The 20049-nt window shown below is 41.4% G+C and overlaps 1 protein-coding gene across 1 annotated transcript; it reads right to left on the bottom strand.

The window, feature by feature from the left end:
- Positions 1 to 479: 479 nt before the first annotated feature.
- LOC110510686 (NACHT, LRR and PYD domains-containing protein 12-like) lies at positions 480 to 13263 on the bottom strand. The gene is made up of 16 exons (XM_036934170.1): positions 11429 to 13263; positions 11172 to 11345; positions 10339 to 10512; positions 10086 to 10259; positions 9746 to 9919; positions 9254 to 9300; positions 8541 to 9117; positions 6709 to 7074; positions 6263 to 6276; positions 5744 to 5781; positions 4123 to 4187; positions 3784 to 3998; positions 3335 to 3591; positions 2228 to 2636; positions 2097 to 2126; positions 480 to 754 (listed from the first exon to the last, which is right to left on the bottom strand). The coding sequence occupies exons 1-14, from the start codon at positions 13258 to 13260 to the stop codon at positions 2454 to 2456; spliced, it is 4290 nt and encodes a 1429-aa protein (XP_036790065.1). The 5' UTR covers positions 13261 to 13263; the 3' UTR covers positions 480 to 754; positions 2097 to 2126; positions 2228 to 2453.
- Between the last annotated feature and the right edge of the window lie 6786 nt (positions 13264 to 20049).

Raw genomic sequence — 20049 nt, 5'->3', positions numbered from 1 at the left:
ATGTGATGATGGTCCTATGATACACCTGAGATAATGATTTGCGTATTTGGTCCTATGATACACCTGAGATAATGATTTGATGATGGTCCTTGATACACCTGAGATAATGATGTGATGATGGTCCTGATACACCTGAGATAATGATGTGATGATGGTCCTATGATACACCTGAGATAATGATGTGATGATGGTCCTATGATACACCTGAGATAATGATTTGCGTATTTGGTCCTATGATACACCTGAGATAATGATTTGCGTATTTGGTCCTATGATACACCTGAGATAATGATGTGATGATGTTCCTATGACAGAACTATACAAATATACATTTATTACAGGCAGCAACACAAAAACATGCTTCCATTCTGAAAAGTACTTTCTCTTTGATCTGGGTAGCTATGTTTTTATTTGTCCTATATTTAATCATTCCACATATTCAAGGGAGGGAGAAAAAGAAACCGGTCTTACCTAGATTCACTCAAGTACTTAACAAGATGGTGTTCATGTTCACTAAGAGCTTTGAGACAAGCTCCCATCACTTCTGGTCCTTTAGGGAGGACTGCGTTCAGTAGTTCTCTCATTCGCTCCTGTTCAGTTGTTTCAGCTTTTATTCTGGAGTACTCTTCATCACCAATCATGTATTTTGACTGCAGAACATCTGCTATTGGATTTGTGTTTTTGACTCCCTGAATGAGTTCAGCCCTGTGTTTCTTCAGAAACTCCTCAGCAGGAATCCCAAGGAGTGTTAATGCTGAAGGGGAGGTCAATTAAATTAATATGGTTTTAGGGTTAACAGCAGCTGTTTCTACATCTTGAAGTCTCTCCAGTTACCATTCCTCTGATAGTCATTTCTTGAATAGAGCTGACTCCAGGGTTGTAGGCAATTCCAATTGAAGTCAGTCAAAAAATAAAAATGAAATTCCTATTGGGTTTATTGAGAAGTCACTGACAGTAAAAAGTAGATGCCCTTTTCCAGTTATTGAATTGGAATTTCAGTTCACTTCCTGAATTGACTGATTTATTTGGAATTGACACCTACCCTGGCTGACACGATTGTCTATTCTACATAACATACAGAGCCTGGCAAAAGTGTTCATACCCCTTGGATTTCTCTATTGTGTTACATAGTGGGATTCAGATGGATTTAATTGTAATGTTTTGTCAACAGTCTACTGAAAATACTCCGTAATGTCAAATTGGACCTGTCCCCCATACATACAACAGCTGGAAGGTCCCTCAGTCAAGTATCGCATTTCAAGCACAGATTCAACTTTCTACAAAGACAAGGCCTCATTTACAGTAACTTTGTAAGTATTTATATCATTACACCTTCATCACCCACTGAACACGACTCATGAAGACCTTCATCACCCCACTGAACACGACTCATGAAGACCTTCATCACCCCACTGAACACGACTCATGAAGACCTTCATCACCCCACTGCACCCGACTCATGAAGACCTTCATCACCCCACTGAACACGACTCATGAAGACCTTCATCACCCCACTGAACACGACTCATGAAGACCTTCATCACCCCACTGAACATGACTCATGAAGACCTTCATCACCTCACTGAACACGACTCATGAAGACTTTCATCACCCCACTGAACACGACTCATGAAGACCTTCATCACCCCACTGAACACGACTCATGAAGACCTTCATCACCTCACTGAACATGACTCATGAAGGTCTTCATCACACCACTGAACACGACTCATGAAGACCTTCATCACCCCACTGAACACGACTCATGAAGACCTTCATCACCCCACTGAACACGACTCATGAAGACCTTCATCACCCCACTGAACATGACTCATGAAGACCTTCATCACCCCACTAAACACGACTCATGAAGACCTTCATCACCCCACTGAACACGACTCATGAAGACCTTCATCACCCCACTGAACATGACTCATGAAGACCTTCATCACCCCACTGAACATGACTCATGAAGACCTTCATCACCCCACTGAACATGACTCATGAAGACCTTCATCAGTGTCCTTCATCCCAACTTGAAGAGATGTTAGCTCTATAACCCATTTTATAAACCTCGTCCACAAAAACAAACCTACATGTTGGATGAGAGTCGTTGCTGTACACATCTGAAAAACAAACAAGATAAAATATCATAAAACACTTTAATAGCATCTGTTAGAAAAGGACATTGATGATTGACATACTGTTCATGTCCAGTATTTCTTACCTTTTGATAACACTGATTTCCATACTGTCCTCTCATCATCCCCGATTAACTCCATCTCAATGTCCACCCCTGTGTTTCCCATTATCATCTGACAACAGCTTGGTGTGGTGTCTGCAGGTAACAGCTGAATCTTCTGTAGGAGGCCATATGGTGCAACGATTGAGACAACAGAGAGAGACAGAGAGAGAGAGAGAGAAATAGTGAAATAGAATGACATTCCAGTTATTCATATACAATATGACAGATTCATGTCCTCAGCCTGATAAAACTGCACCTTTGGATTGATGGAAGTGGAGAGGGGATTCTTGAACGCAAACCAACTGTTTAGCTTTAAGGACCCGTTTGGACTTGACAGGACGAATTCTGAAAATCCTTTGGACACCTGATTTTTCTCCCGTTCCTGAACAGCCTACAAAATGAGCAATGTAGTAGTCAGTCAGAACAATGTAGTCTCGTAATTCACACAACATGCAGCTCACTGAGCAATCCATTTTTTGCCAACAACAACAAATGTGTTTGCTTTTGTTTTACTATCCCTATTTTACCAGGATATTATTTTAAAGGTGTACCAGGTAAGTTGACTGAGAAGAGATTCTCTTTTACAGCAACGACCTGGAGAAGAGTTACAGGGGAGAGGAGAGGGGGAAAATGAGCCAATTGGAAGCTGGGGATGATTAGGTAGCCATGATGGTATGAGGGCCAGATTGGGAATTTAGCCAGGACACCGGGGTTAACATCCTCACTCTTACGATAAGTGCCATGGGATCTTTAGTGACCATTGAGAGTCAGGACACCGGGGTTAACATCCTCACTCTTACGATAAGTGCCATGGGATCTTCAGTGACCATGGAGAGGCCACCCGTTTAACATGCCATCTGAAAGACAGCGCCCTACGCAGGGCAATGTCCCCTTCACTGCCCCGGGCATTGGGTTCTCCTTCGACCAGAGGGAAGAGTGCCGTCTACTGGCTCTTCAAATGAACGAGACAGAAATAGATTTCTCACAGAGCTGCACGTTGTCTTTGTAATCTAGAGATTTTCAACAAACTATCAGCTTTCCTTCAGTAGGTTTCAACATCCTGTTGTCACTTCAGTGATAGTGGCTCACCTCTTTCTGACTGGAGTTTCTGAGGAGCAGGTACAGCCTTGAAATGACTGTTGACTTTTTTACTGCCATATAGAGGACCACGTCACAGTGGACATCTAAGTTCCAAGACAGTAATCTCAGTATCAGAGCGATAGGTGAGAACTTGGGATGGAGAATCTTAACATGGAATCTGGTGACCTCATGCACTTCCTCTAAAGACACTCCATGTTCCTCTACATGAAGAATCTTCATCTCATTCCTCAGGGAAGGGTTGGTCCCTGAACAACACAGTACAAAGGAGACAGAAAGACAAATATTGAATTATTCATTATTCTAAAAAAACACAAAGAATATGCAGTACCAGATCACAGTAAACTCAAACTCCCAGAATAATGAATTCATTATTTCAGGAAGTGAAACTCAGTTACATGGAAATGTCTTTCCTGAATACTGTTTCCATATGGTTTTACCTAAACAGACAAAGTGTGGCAGATGAACTTCCTCCAGTTCACCTAACTCCATAGTGATGTCCAGCAATGGACCACCTTGTGTGTACTGCATGTCTTTCAGAAGTTGACTGTAGGGTTCCCAGTTCCTGAAGTGATACTTCAGAATGACATCTCTCTCACACAGCCAGCGGAGCCCAGACACTGTGCACTCATAACTCCCTTTGGGTGTCCTGTGTCTGAGGACAACAACAAGATATGGTAGAGAGGGTCAATGGAGAGGTTGGATTAGAAGACTATTCCCAAAGATAATGGGGAAATACACTAGCAAGTGGAATGAAATGTTAAAAGTAGTTATTTTACCTGAACATTGTCACTCCCTGGACAGTGGAAGTCAAGGGTTCAATCTGAAGCCAGTGTGTGGAGTCCTGAACAAGGACAAGCATGTCAGTAATACATATGGGGCCTGTTTCCTGGACACAGATAGAGTCTAGTGCTGGACTAAAAAGCATGCTCAATGGAAGTTTCAATAGAAAGTTCTATAAGGTCCAGGACTAGACTTAATCTGTGTCTGGGAAACTGGCCCATTAACCAAAGTAACTCATCTAATGTATTTATTCAATGTTACATGGAATGCTGGTGAATTATCAATTAAACTGTCTAATGACAAAATATGACAACAGGTAAAATCCTGCATGCCTACAAGCAGAACACAGGACTGTCTATATCCCAGCATGAATGGTTGGTCAGTACACACCTGGCTTTGAGACTGTGTTTATATTACTAAAGCAGAACACAGGACTGTCTATATCCCAGTATGAATGGTTGGTCAGTACACACCTGGCTTTGAGACTGTGTTTATATTACTAAAGCAGAACACAGGACTGTCTATATCCCAGTATGAATGGTTGGTCAGTACACACCTGGCTTTGAGACTGTGTTTATATTACTAAAGCAGAACACAGGACTGCCTATATCCCAGGATGAATGGTTGGTCAGTACACACCTGGCTTTGAGACTGTGTTTATATTACTAAAGCAGAACACAGGACTGTCTATATCCCAGTATGAATGGTTGGTCAGTACACACCTGGCTTTGAGACTGTGTTTATATTACTAAAGCAGAACACAGGACTGTCTATATCCCAGTATGAATGGTTGGTCAGTACACACCTGGCTTTGAGACTGTGTTTATATTACTAAAGCAGAACACAGGACTGTCTATATCCCAGTATGAATGGTTGGTCAGTACACACCTGGCTTTGAGACTGTGTTTATATTACTAAAGCAGAACACAGGACTGTCTATATCCCAGTATGAATGGTTGGTCAGTACACACCTGGCTTTGAGACTGTGTTTATATTACTAAAGCAGAACACAGGACTGTCTATATCCCAGTATGAATGGTTGGTCAGTACACACCTGGCTTTGAGACTGTGTTTATATTACTAAAGCAGAACACAGGACTGTCTATATCCCAGTATGAATGGTTGGTCAGTACACACCTGGCTTTGAGACTGTGTTTATATTACTAAAGCAGAACACAGGACTGTCTATATCCCAGTATGAATGGTTGGTCAGTACACACCTGGCTTTGAGACTGTGTTTATATTACTAAAGCAGAACACAGGACTGTCTATATCCCAGTATGAATGGTTGGTCAGTACACACCTGGCTTTGAGACTGTGTTTATATTACTAAAGCAGAACACAGGACTGTCTATATCCCAGTATGAATGGTTGGTCACTACACACCTGGCTTTGAGTCTGTGTTTATATTACTAAAGCAGAACACAGCACTGTCTATATCCCAGTATGAATGGTTGGTCAGTACACACCTGGCTTTGAGACTGTGTTTATATTACTAAAGCAGAACCCAGGACTGTCTATATCCCAGTATGAATGGTTGGTCAGTACACACCTGGCTTTGAGTCTGTGCCTGACTCCTGCAGGTATGTAAAAGTAAGAATTGACATTATTACTTACCTCAACATGGTCACAAGTCTTACAGGTCTGAGGAATCCCTGAAGGCAAAAGTAGTTATTTAAAATGGACAATCTCATGTAATAATGAATTAATAATCATTAAATAGAATTGTAATAAAAATGAATATAAGTGAGCAACAGTTTCAGAATGTACACTCATTAGCATACCATAATCTGACATAAGTGTTATATTAATTAATGTTTGTGGAAGCAGGAAACAACATCGTTCTGGTCCATGTTTTGTAGATGTTGGGGGCCTGATTTCTGATAGATTCTAGGATGAGAGCTTAAAGGTAGAGTCAGCTAAATGATGATGTACGAGCAGCACCACAGATATTGTGATGAGCAAGATGCTGACCCACTATGCTGTTACCTTTGTGCATCTACGTCATATCGCTGACTCTACCTTTAATTTTGTTTTGACCAAATAGATCATGATTTTGTTAATTGCCTGGGAATCAACTGCAATGAACGCTTTAAAAATATTTTGAGTCATAAACAATTATCAGATAACACTCACATTTCTCAGGTCCAAACTTGATCCAACACTCTTCACCATGGTCTCTGGTGTTCTCAGGTCCAGGCTTGGTCCAACACTCTTCACCATGGTCTCTGGTGTCCCCAGGTCCAGACTTGATACAACTCTCTCCACCATGGTCTCTGGTGTCCTCAGGTCCAGACTTGATACAACACTCTCCACCATGGTCTCTGGTGTCCTCAGGTCCAGACTTGATACAACTCTCTAAGCCATGGTCTCTGGTGTCCTCAGGTCCAGGCTTGATCCAACACTCTCCACCATGGTCTCTGGTGTTCTCAGGTCCAGGCTTGATCCAACTCTCTCCACCATGGTCTCTGGTGTCCTCAGGTCTAGGCTTGATCCAACACTCTCCACCATGGTCTCTGGTGTTCTCAGGTCCAGGCTTGATCCAACTCTCTCCACCATGGTCTCTGGTGTCCTCAGGTCTAGGCTTGATACAACACTCTCCACCATGGTCACTGGTGTCCTCAGGTCCAGGCTTGATCCAACTCTCTCCACCATGGTCTCTGGTGTCCTCAGGTCCAGGCTTGATCCAACTCTCTCCACCATGGTCTCTGGTGTCCTCAGGTCTAGGCTTGATACAACACTCTCCACCATGGTCTCTGGTGTCCTCAGGTCCAGGCTTGATACAACTCTCTCCACCGTGGTCTCTGGTGTTCTCAGGTTCAGGCTCGATACAACTCTCTCCACCATGGTCTCTGGTGTCCTCAGGTTCAGACTTGATCCAACTCTCTCCACCATGGTCTCTGGTGTCCTCAGGTCCAGACTTGATCCAACTCTCTCTACCATGGTCTCTGGTGTTGGTAAAGCAGAAGGAGAGACTGTGATTAAACTAAATACAACTTATAAATGCTATATATAACATACATACAGTCTTCATAAGCAGTACAAAGGGTGTATAAAGGGTGACAGACTAGCTCCCTATGTAGGGTGCATTACCTAAATGTGACATAACCCACTATGTCACCTTCCATAAAGTCAATACTGATGGTGACGTTTAACTAGGCACAGTCTAACTGTCTGTAGGTCCAACAGAACACATTAAAACACACCACTACTACTAATCTAACTGTCTGTAGGTCCAACAGAACACATTAAAACACACCACTACTACTAATCTAACTGTCTGTAGGTCCAACAGAACACATTAAAACACACCACTACTACTAATCTAACTGTCTGTAGGTCCAACAGAACACATTAAAACACACCACTACTACTAATCTAACTGTCTGTAGGTCCAACAGAACCCAACACACCACTACTACTAATCTAACTGTCTGTAAGTCCAACAGAACACATTAAAACACACCACTACTACTAATCTAACTGTCTGTAGGTCCAACAGAACACATTAATACACACCACTACTACTAATCTAACTGTCTGTAGGTCCAACAGAACCCAACACACCACTACTACTAATCTAACTGTCTGTAGGTCCAACAGAACCCATTACAACACACCACTACTACTAATCTAACTGTCTGTAGGTCCAACAGAACACATTAATACACACCACTACTACTAATCTAACTGTCTGTAGGTCCAACAGAACACATTAAAACACACCACCACTACTAATCTAACTGTCTGTAGGTCCAACAGAACCCAACACACCACTACTACTAATCTAACTGTCTGTAGGTCCAACAGAACCCAACACACCACCTCTACTAATCTAACTGTCTGTAGGTCCAACAGAACACATTAAAACACACCACTACTACTAATCTAACTGTCTGTAGGTCCAACAGAACACATGAAAACACACCACTACTACTAATCTAACTGTCTGTAGGTCCAACAGAACACATTAAAACACATCACTACTACTAATCTAACTGTCTGTAGGTCCAACAGAACACATTAAAACACACCACTACTACTAAGCTAACTGTCTGTAGGTCCAACAGAACACATTAATACACACCACTACTACTAATCTAACTGTCTGTAGGTCCAACAGAACCCAACACACCACTACTACTAATCTAACTGTCTGTAGGTCCAACAGAACCCAACACACCACCTCTACTAATCTAACTGTCTGTAGGTCCAACAGAACACATTAAAACACACCACTACTACTAATCTAACTGTCTGTAGGTCCAACAGAACACATTACAACACACCACTACTACTAATCTAACTGTCTGTAGGTCCAACAGAACACATTAAAACACATCACTACTACTAATCTAATTGTAGAAATGATTCCAGGGGAAAACAAATGATGAAACATTGCAATTTGAATCACCTCTGAATGTGTTGGTCATCTATCTGACACAGGGTCACTGAGGAGGAGGAGTAAATACCAAATACAGGATAGAGGGGTTCAGTGAATCTGGCGTGTTCTGTGTGAAGGTGTGTCAGTGTACCAGAGGAGGACACACTATAGAAGGACAAAGTACCAGCTGGCCAGTCCAGATACACTCCAACTCTCTTAGAAACAGGAAAAGTATCTGGATCAGAGATGGATCTGCAGATGATGTTGCATCCACTATGTCTAAAGATATATATATCATTAGAGCAGAATAACCAGCAGGACCATTCCTTCTTCTTCATTCCTTTGGACGCCACACCAATGACAGCCTTGTCACCATTCATCTCCACCTCCCAGTAATAATGACCTCCAGATAAGCCTTCTCTGCAGAGAACTTGGTAACGACAATTAAAGGGTATTGAAGGGTATTGAACTTCGGGACGACAATCAAATCTTTCTGGATGGTCTTCATAATGCTGCTTCTCTTCAACCAATGTCACCTTCCTGTTCCCTTCAGACAGTATCAGGTTTCGGTGTGCTGTATCTGGGTCCAGGGTGAGATGACAGGCATCTGTAGACAAAAGGAGAGTTTAATCAAACCACATCTTCATATAAAATGTTGTTTTGTAGGTACAGAACAAGTATTGATTAGTTACTATGTTACTATAGTTCTGAATACATAGTTAATTAGGATTGAAGAGACTTACATTTCCTCGGCCCTGATTTCAACCTGCACTCTCCACCATGATCCACACTATAGGACAAACAGGTTATTGACTGACAAAGACCTAATAAAGCAGTCAACATTTATACCATATTGTTGTGTTCTGGTGCACTATCCCAGTTCATTACTATCCTACCTACTGCATACAGAACGGAGTACAATTCATTACTAGAGACATACTGGTATTCTATCCTACCTACAGCATACAGAACGGAGTACAATTCATTACTAGAGACATACAGGTATTCTATCCTACCTACAGCATACAGAACAGAGTACAATTCCAACAGGATATCAGAGATGCAGAAGAAAAGTATTCATGTGGTGATGATGTATGCTGTGTTGGAGTGCTCAGCCTGCTGAGTAAACTTCCCCTTAATTCTACCATCATGTCCTCATGTTACTGACCCTACTACACTACATACAGTATGACACAACCGCTGCTCACACTATTAGGACATCTATTCTGACTTACTTCAGCTTCATCAGTTTATATGTGGGATCCATCAGAGCAGCTGAAAGCAGGCCCCCTGCAGAGTCTCCTGGGTGATTGTAGCTCAGGTCCAGCTCTTTCAGGTGGGAGGGGTTTGACCTCAGAGCTGAAGACAGAGCAGCACAGCCCTCCTCCGTGACCAGACAGCAAGACAGCCTACAGAGAGACACAACAGCGGTCTAGGTTGATGTACTGGTGTCAATCATCTTGTAGGACACCAATACATTTGTCCATGACATAAACATTGTGATAAAACATCAGATTTTCAGAGTATTTGTTTTACTCAGCTCAGTACAGACCTTACTGAAACAGATGTACTTACCCCAGTGTGTGTAGTTTACAGTCTGGATCCTCCAGTCCAGCAGACAGCAGTGTAACTCCTGAGTCCTGCAGGTCATTGTCTCTCAGCTCCAGCTGTTTCAGTTGTGAGTTGGGTGAACTCAGGACTGAGGCCAGATCTGAACAGCAACCCTCTGTCAGACCACACTGACCTAGACTAGAGGGCAGAAGAGCACATGATTAACACATGTTTAAAACATCCACATAATAACTCATACTGAAGATATTTAACTCACACTAGTGTCTGTATGTTGCAGAGTGGACTGGTTAGTCCAACACAGAGCAGCTCCACTCCTCTGTCTTCCAGGTCATTGTAGCTGAGGTCCAGTTCTCTCAGGGGGGAGTTTGGTGTCTGCAGAGCTGAGGTCAGAGTCTCACAGGATTCATATGTGAGTTCGCATTCAGCCAGTCTGGAGAGAGGAGATATGTCGATACACTGTTAAATATGCAAAGCTTTAACAAATATGAGATGCATTGAGACAATAACAGAAGGACATGATTAGACAATGTTAATTAAAAACATACTTTATTTATTCATATATTTCTAGTATACGTTTTTACACGATGAGTGATGAGAAGAGAATCAACCAGCTCATTGGGTCTCTCTCTAAACACCCTTATGCCATGTCATGAAATATGCAGACAGACAGATTTAAAGTATGTTTACATTGTAATACTTCTGACAGACATCAACAACTCACGAAGAATCGTTACCCATCGCTCCACAAAAGCCGCGGCCCTTGCAGATTAAGGGGAACCACTACTTCAAGATCTCAGAGCGAGTGACGTCACCGATTGAAACGCTATTAGCGCGCACCATCGCTAACTAGCTAGCCATTTCACATCGGTTACACTAACTTTAATTTCGTTAGTTATGTTCCAACATTCCCTCCGTCTTGTGCCAATATCAGTTATTTTTAAGTCTTGGTTTCAATAGTTTATATTTTTTACTAAAAAATAAGCTATTCTCTGATGATAGCACAACCAGTAAACAAAGGGGTTGGCATATTTCAGCCCTGCAGGCGCTACACAAAACGCTGAAATAAAATATAAAACATGTTTAACTCACACTAGTATCTGTATGCTGCAGAGTGAACTGGTTAGTCCAACACAGAGCAGCTTCACTCCTCTGTCTTCCAGGTCATTGTAGCTGAGGTCCAGTTCTCTCAGGGGGGAGTTTGGTGTCTGCAGAGCTGAGGCCAGAGTCTCACAGGATTTATATGTGAGTTCACAGTCAACCAGTCTAGAGAGAGGAGATAATCTGTTAGATATACAACTCCTTCATTATAATGATACTGTATACATCAACTCAATAACAGAACTTACAGTGCTCTCTTGCAGGTTTTCACTACCGGCAGCAACCTCTGATAACCATCCTTTGTTGTGTTGTATGTCTTCAGGTCAAGCTCCTCCAGCACCTCCTCTGACATCAGTAACAGGTAGGCCAGGGCTGAACATTGGTCAGGTTCTAGTCTTGTTTCTGAAAGAGTTCCTGATCGCAGGGAGGTCTGCATGTCTTCAACTAGAGAGTTGGAACCAAGTTCATTCAGACAGTGGAACAAGTTGATGATCCTTTCTGGTGAGGATTCCTCCTTGATGTTGTATGAAAGGTACCTGACTGTTCTCTCAACTGTTTCCTCATTGGTCTGTGTTGTACCTCCTGTCTGTGTCAGAAGGCCTCGTAACAGGTTCTGATTGGACTCCAGTGAGAGACCCAGAAGGAAGCGGAGGAACAGGTCCAGGTGTCCATTCTCACTCTTCAAGGCCTGGTCCACTGCTCTCCTGTGTAAGTCAGACAACTGGGTTGACTCCTTCTCTTCATCATCACTAGTGGGGGAGAAAACATTTTCCTTCTTGTCTAGACATGATTCTAAAGCATGCACTGCTGCTAGAAACTCCTGAATGCTCAGATGCACAAAGCTGTAGACCTTGTCTTGGTACAGCAAAGATTCTTCTTTAAAGATCTCTGTACACAATGCTGAGTACTCTGATGCCTCTGTGACATCAAGACCACAATCTCTCAGGTCCTCCTCATAGAAGATCAGGTTGCCATTCTGCAGCTGTTGGAAAGACAGTTTTGCCAGTTTCAGGATCATCTCTTTGTCTGACTGAGACAGTTCCTTTGGGTTTGTCTCTGTGGCTTTGTTGTACTTCCTGTTCTTCACAATGATTTGGATGAGAATGAAGTGTGAGTACATCTGGGTCAGAGTTTTGGGGACTTCATCCTTCTCTGCCTCGTTCAGTATCATCTCAAGGACAGTGGCTGATATCCAACAGAAGACTGGCATGTGGCACATGATGTAGAGGCTCCTTGATGTCTTCATGTGCTTGATGATTTCATTGGCCAGATTCTGATCTGTGATTTTCTTCCTGAAATACTCCTCCTTCTGTGGATCATTGAACCCTCGCACCTCTGTCACCTGGTCAACACACTCAGTAGGGATCTGATTGGCTGCTGCCGGCCGTGAGGTTATCCAGAGGAGAGCACAGGGAAGCAGATTCCTCTCGATGAGGTTTGTCAGCAGCACGTCCACTGAGGTTGGCTTCGTGACATCACAGCACTTCTCATTGTTTTTGAAGTCTAGAGGAAGTCGACACTCGTCCAGACCATCAAAAATGAAAACAGTTTTGGTTTCACCATCTTCAATGCTGTCAATCTCTTTCAGCTCTGGGAAGTAGTGGGAAAGAAGTTGCATCAGACTGTATTGGTCCTTTTTCAGGTTCAGATCACGGAAAGGAAGAGGAAACATGAAATGAACGTCCTGATTTGCCTTTCCCTCTGCCCAGTCAAGGATGACCTTCTGCACAGAGACTGTTTTTCCAATGCCAGCGATTCCTTTTGTCAGCACAGTTCTGATTGGTTTGTCTTGTCCAGGTAAAGGCTTGAAGATGTCGTTGCATTTGATTGGTGTCTCTTGTGTGGTTTGTTTCTTGGATGCCATCTCTATCTGTCTAACCTCATGTTCATTATTGAGCCCTCCACTTCCACCCTCTGTGATGTAGAGCTCTGTGTAGATGTCTTTGAACAGACTTTGGTTTCCATGGTGTCCAATTCCTTCAGATATGTGTTGATACTTGTGTTTCAGTTTAGCCTTAATGTCTTGTTGGACTGTCAGCAGAGTTTGACCTGTAGGAAAACAATGAGAGTTGGGACTCATAAGTTAATGTGTGTGTTTTATAAGGGCCTTTGTACCCTACTTTGTGATATTGTATTAAACACAGTCTTTCTTCTTCTCTCCAGAAGGTTGTGTGTGATCTTTAATACATCCTCACTGTCCAAACTCTCCACTTCCTTATTGTCATCTGGTAATGGTTCCTGGCTGAAAGCAGGTGGCTGATCACTCTTCATTGATAGCAGGCTGGTTGTAGGGGACTCTGCTCTGGGCTTCTGGACACTGAAGAAAATAGGGAGACAGATCACCTCATCAATATCACATCAAATCCTCATCTACTTCATTTCAACAACTGTATAGTGGAACCTCTGAAGTCCTGATGTTTCTTCATAAAGCTACAGTCTGCAATTGGTAAATCCATTGTTGGCCTTTTAAATGAATGATATCGACCTACAGTTTATGTAATTTGGGAACACTTTTCCCTTAGTTTTATATCTTTAATAGAACTGTATATTTTACATGTAATCTCTTACCACTTAGAACTGGTGTCTTGAGTCATTTTAGAGTCAGTGGTCCGGTCCTCTCTCTCCCCAAAGAGACTAATTTTAGAGTCAGTGGTCCCCTCCTCTCTCTCCCTAGAGAGACTCATTTTAGAGGCAGTGGTCTCCTCCTCTCTCTTCCCAGAGAGACTCATTTTAGAGGCAGTGGTCTCCTCCTCTCTCTCCCCAAAGAGACTCATTTTAGAGTCAGTGGTACCCTCCTCTCTCTCCCCAGAGAGACTCATTTTAGAGGCGGTGGTCTCCTCCTCTCTCTTCCCAGAGAGACTCATTTTAGAGGAAGTGGTCCCCTCCTCTCTCTCCCCAGAGAGACTCAATTTAGAGGAAGTGGTCCCCTCCTCTCTCTCCCCAGAGAGACTCATTTTAGAGGAAGTGGTCCCCTCCTCTCTCTCCCCAGAGAGACTAATTTTAGATGTAAGTCACAGCTCACTCAGCTGCAATAAGAAATAACAGAACAGTCAATATTTCTGAACATTGTTGAAGAACCATTAACAACAAATTTACTGTCTGAGGTCAAAGAGTTCAATCAGACTTTATGAATCAGATTTTATATTGTATCCAACAGTCCACTATGTTATTAAAGATACACAGTCCAATATGTTATTAAAGATACACAGTCCACTATGTTATTAAAGATACACAGTCCACTATGTTATTAAAGATACACAGTCCACTATGTTATTAAAGATACACAGTCCAATATGTTATTAAAGATACACAGTCCACTATGTTATTAAAGATACACAGTCCACTATGTTATTAAAGATACACAGTCCACTATGTTATTAAAGATACACAGTCCACTATGTTATTAAAGATACACAGTCCAATATGTTATTAAAGATACACAGTCCACTATGTTATTAAAGATACACAGTCCAATATGTTATTAAAGATACACAGTCCACTATGTTATTAAAGATACACAGTCCACTATGTTATTAAAGATACACAGCCCAATATGTTATTCATTTGATTTGACTTGGATCCTTATTAGCTGACATTTGTCAACAAAAAATGGAAAAAAAATTAAATAAAATTGCTACGTTATTTGATCTAATAGAAGTTTCGTAATGGTTAGGTTGTTACGAGGGGAAAAAACTACTTTATATTGGAGTTGTGCCTGTTGCCCTGGAGATGGAGGACTCATCATGGATATAATCTGTTTTAGAACGGAATGTGGTTGAGGCCTACAACCATTTTAAAAGTAGTCAACTGGGTGGGGATTCCTATGAGTTGAGTTTCCTATGAGTTTTACCAGTTTTTAATATGATAACTGTCACACCCTGACCATAGTTTGCTTTGTATGTTCAATGTTTTGTTTGGTCAGGGTGTGATCTGAGTGGGCATTCTATGTTGGATGTCTTGTTTGTCTGTTTCTATGTTTTGTTTGGTCAGGGTGTGATCTGAGTGGGCATTCTATGTTGGATGTCTTGTTTGTCTGTTTCTATGTTTTGTTTGGTCAGGGTGTGATCTGAGTGGGCATTCTATGTTGGATGTCTAGTTTGTCTGTTTCTATGTTTTGTTTGGTCAGGGTGTGATCTGAGTGGGCATTCTATGTTGGATGTCTTGTTTGTCTGTTTCTATGTTTTGTTTGGTCAGGGTGTGATCTGAGTGGGCATTCTATGTTGGATGTCTAGTTTGTCTGTTTCTATGTTTTGTTTGGTCAGGGTGTAATCTGAATGGGCATTCTATGTTGGATGTCTTGTTTGTCTGTTTCTAGGTTTTGTTTGGTCAGGGTGTGATCTGAGTGGGCATTCTATGTTGGATGTCTTGTTTGTCTGTTTCTATGTTTTGTTTGGTCAGGGTGTGATCTGAGTGGGCATTCTATGTTGGATGTCTTGTTTGTCTGTTTCTATGTTTTGTTTGGTCAGGGTGTGATCTGAGTGGGCATTCTATGTTGGATGTCTTGTTTGTCTGTTTCTATGTTTTGTTTGGTCAGGGTGTGATCTGAGTGGGCATTCTATGTTGGATGTCTAGTTTGTCTGTTTCTGTGTTTGGGCCTGATATGGTTCTCAATCAGAGGCAGGTGTTAGTCATTGATTGGGAGCCATATTTAGGTAGCCTGTTTTGTGTTGGGTTTTGTGGGTGATTGTTCCTGTCTTTGTTACACCAGATAGGGCTGTTTTCGGTTTTTCACTTTACTTGTTTTGTATATTGTTCATTTATCATATTCATTAAAGATGTATCACAATAACCACGCTGCGTTTTGGTCCGCCTCTACTTCAACAGAAGAAAGCCGTGACAATAACTGATGAACAATGGGACCCACCCGGTTGGTAATTCAACCATGTTTATTGCAAGTTTTATTAACATGGGCTTATAGACTGACTGCTGATGCTCAACCACATTTACAAACTGCACCGTGTGTTTTCTCAACAGGAAGTTGAGATCCAGACTGAGTTCCAAAACAATGTTTTTTATTCTTGGTTGCGGGCCACCAGTTGCCCATCCCTGGTTTAGTGAATAGACCCATGTACTGATTGAGTTCATTTGAGTTGCGATCCGTTTATCTCGTCCGGCGCACCGGGGTTTACATTCTGAGAAAAGTTGTGGTGATGATTCAACCCGGGGTTCAAAACGCGCATAGATGAGCCGGTGACGTTATATCGAGCGCATCTGCAGTTCGCCAAACAGACCACTGCCTTCCTGATCTGTCGTCAGAAAGCTTTAAACTTAATATTTGATTTAACACAACATTTAAATAGTTCCTACGCACATTGTTGAACGTCACATTTACTTGACGAGACATACTATTTGATTTAATGACAGCTTTACATAATTCCGATGCACGTCTTCTTTCGGGAAGTGAAAGTGAGCCAGTTTCCTCAGATAATCATGTGCTGTCAATCACCGATAACAATAATACCATACCTCATAGCCCTGTAGCCTTGCTCACATCACATTGGATCTTATTGATTAGGCTAATCACTATGAATCAATACCAACGTAAATAAGCCTAAAATAATAATTATTGAACGTTTAAATCAATATTGTATTAACTTGGCGGATGTCTTAAACCCTAAATCATCTCTCTCTTTATGATGAACTAACTTCTCAAAAATACTTTTCTACATTACATTAGAAAAGAAAGCTACAAACCTCTGAAACATGTTTCTTCGACGATAACGTCCGTTACTTCCTCTACTTCCTTATACAAATATTTCCTGTTTCAACTAGTGATGGGTCGTTCGATAACGACAGGTTGTTTTTGAACGGATCTTTTTGGTGAACGTCGGTAACCGAATTGCATCGGTGAAAGAGCCGTTCATTTCGCTCCCTGGTTTACATACAGCTACGAGGTGCTTTTTGAGCTCAAAACAACGATTACCTGCAGATAAGTTACACAATAATTCTCTGAAGAGGGTGAATCCTTACTGCAGAAACAATAAATAGTGGGCCGAGCGCGTCATTCTTGTCAAGGCTTTGTATTGCGTAAAAAACAAACAGTTGATCTAATCATTTAAATATTAGTTATCGAAAAAAAGAAAACGCCAAATTACTTTTTGGGCCAAAACTTTTGTATTATCCAGATGTTATGAATTTTAGTGACGTTGCCAGTTCTTGTTCCTGAATGTATTTCGTTATTTGGTTCTCAAAACTTGAACTCGAGATTTACCATTTGGAGATTGCAGCGTTTCCCGCAACCATATGATTGGTCGGGTAAGCTTTGCGTCTTCACACTCCCTCATCTGATTGGTCGGGTAGGCGGACCTTCTTACTTTGTCCGACTGGGAAAAATCGATGTGAACGGTCTTCTTTCTCGAGCGCTTACATCGTATTTTTCCGAGGTCCCTGTTGTTATGAACGCGGCATAAATTGACGAGAATTACTTTTATTTTTCAAAAAAACTAGTTTACGTGACACACGTCTTCCTCCGGGAAGTGAAAGAGCGCAAAGACAATAATCACGATCATGTGCAGTCAATCTCCCACACCCTACCTACCTCATGGCCCTGTAGACTATAATATAACATTGATTCATATTGACTAGGCTGATCAATATGAATCAGCATCAATGTAAGGAAGCCTAAAATAATAATTATTGAAAGTTGAAATCAGTATTGTAATAACTTAACAATTCCGCGGATATTACCCCCTAAATCACCTCTCTCTGTGATGGCCTAACTCATGGTTCCCCAACTGGCGGCCCGCTGGCTAAATCTGGCCCCTATTATAATAATAATAATAATATAGGCTAAATGGCTTGTTCCTGACTGATTTAAAGTAAGTCAGTTGTTTAGTAGCCAGTTGAAATGACGAAGGTCAATTGATAGTGACAGAGTCCGACATATTTTCCCAGCAAAGTCCATGTTTTTGTTTCCTCGGCTATAGAAGGTTGTAGCACAGCCGCTGAACGTCATAGAGACAAACCAATGATATTCTATATGCAACACAAATCCCTAAGGTCAAATTAAAATAAACGCTGTTTATGTGAATTAAGCCTCGAATTAGCCTACTTTGCTGGGAGAGGACATAGAGAGGTGGAGGGAGGGAGAGGACATAGAGACATAGAGAGGTGGAGGGAGGAGATAGGGAGAGATGGAGGGAGGAGAGAGGGAGGGAGGAGATAGAGGGGGGTTGAGGGAGGACACAGGGAGAGGTTGAGGGAGGAGACAGGGAGAGGTGGGGGGTGGAGGGAGGAGACAGGGAGAGGTGGAGATAGGGGAGGGAGGAGACAGGGAGAGGGGAGGGAGGAGAGAGTGGAGGTGGAGGGAGAGATGGGGGAGGGGAGGAGAGAGGTGGAGGGAGGAGACAGGGAGAGGTGGAGGCAGGAGAGAGGGGAGGGGAGAAGACATAGAGAGGTGGAGGCAGGAGAGAGGAAGGTAGAGAGGTATCAGGGATATACTGTAAATATAGTGCACTATATAGGGAAATGGGTGTCATTTGAGGGTACGTACTCTACACAATGTGTAGTAACATAGGACCTTATAGATTATTGACATAGGATCTGTCTCATTAACACACACACACACACACACACACACACACACACACACACACACACACACACACACACACCTCACCTCAATGGACTGACTACACTACATTTACAATATCTCACCTTAACAGACTGACTAGACTACATTTACAACACCTCACCTTAACAGACTGACTAGACTACATTTACAACACCTCACCTTAACAGACTGACTACACTACATTTACAACACCTCACCTTAACAGACTGACTACACTACATTTACAACACCTCACCTTAACAGACTGACTACACTACATTTACAACACCTCACATTAACAGACTGACTACACTAGATTTACAACACCTCACATTAACAGACTGACTACACTAGATTTACAACACCTCACATTAACAGACTGACTACACTAAATGTATTACAGTAATGATATGCTGTGGTATATATTTATAATATATTACAGTAATGATATGCTGTGGTATATATGTAGAATATATTACAGTAATGATATGTTGTGGTATATGTGTAGAATATATTACAGTAATGATATGCTGTGGTATATATGTAGAATATATTACAGTAAAGATATGCTGTGGTATATGTGTAGAATATATTACAGTAATGATATGTTGTGGTATATATGTAGAATATATTACAGTAAAGATATGCTGTGGTATATGTGTAGAATATATTACAGTAATGATATGCTGTGGTATATATGTAGAATATATTACAGTAATGATATGTTGTGGTATATATGTAGAATATATTACAGTAATGATATGCTGTGGTATATATGTAGAATATATTACAGTAATGATATGCTGTGGTATATGTGTAGAATATATTACAGTAATGATATGCTGTGGTATATGTGTAGAATATATTACAGTAATGATATGTTGTGGTATATATGTAGAATATATTACAGTAATGATATGCTGTGGTATATATGTAGAATATATTACAGTAATGATATGCTGTGGTATATATGTAGAATATATTACAGTAAAGATATGCTGTGGTATATATGTAGAATATATTACAGTAATGATATGTTGTGGTATATATGTAGAATATATTACAGTAATGATATGCTGTGGTATATATGTAGAATATATTACAGTAATGATATGTTGTGGTATATATGTAGAATATATTACAGTAATGATATGCTGTGGTATATATGTAGAATATATTACAGTAATGATATGCTGTGGTGTATATATTTAGTGTCTGAATGCTTTCCGAAGGCAATGTTCGGGGTTCATGAGAGAGACTGAATATCAACACAACCATTCTCAGAGCCAGTTTCCACATGACACATTCTCAGTTACT

The sequence above is a fragment of the Oncorhynchus mykiss genome, chromosome 10 (genome assembly GCF_013265735.2).
Source record: "Oncorhynchus mykiss isolate Arlee chromosome 10, USDA_OmykA_1.1, whole genome shotgun sequence".
In the NCBI taxonomy this organism is placed as follows: Eukaryota; Metazoa; Chordata; class Actinopteri; order Salmoniformes; family Salmonidae; genus Oncorhynchus; species Oncorhynchus mykiss.
Note: the sequence above shows the minus strand (reverse complement) of the source record. Positions and strands in the feature narration are given on the sequence as shown.

Bases quoted from the DNA above. Each gene is read 5' to 3' on its own strand.
- LOC110510686 (XM_036934170.1), bottom strand. From the start codon at position 13,260: ATGAGTCCCAACTCTCATTGTTTTCCTACAGGTCAAACTCTGCTGACA. The intron at 9,920-10,085 runs GTAAGTACATCT...GTCTCTCTGTAG, and splicing joins TGTAAACTACACACACTGGG to GCTGTCTTGCTGTCTGGTCA. The intron at 9,301-9,745 runs GTAAGTCAGAAT...TTTGTCCTATAG, and splicing joins TATAAACTGATGAAGCTGAA to TGTGGATCATGGTGGAGAGT.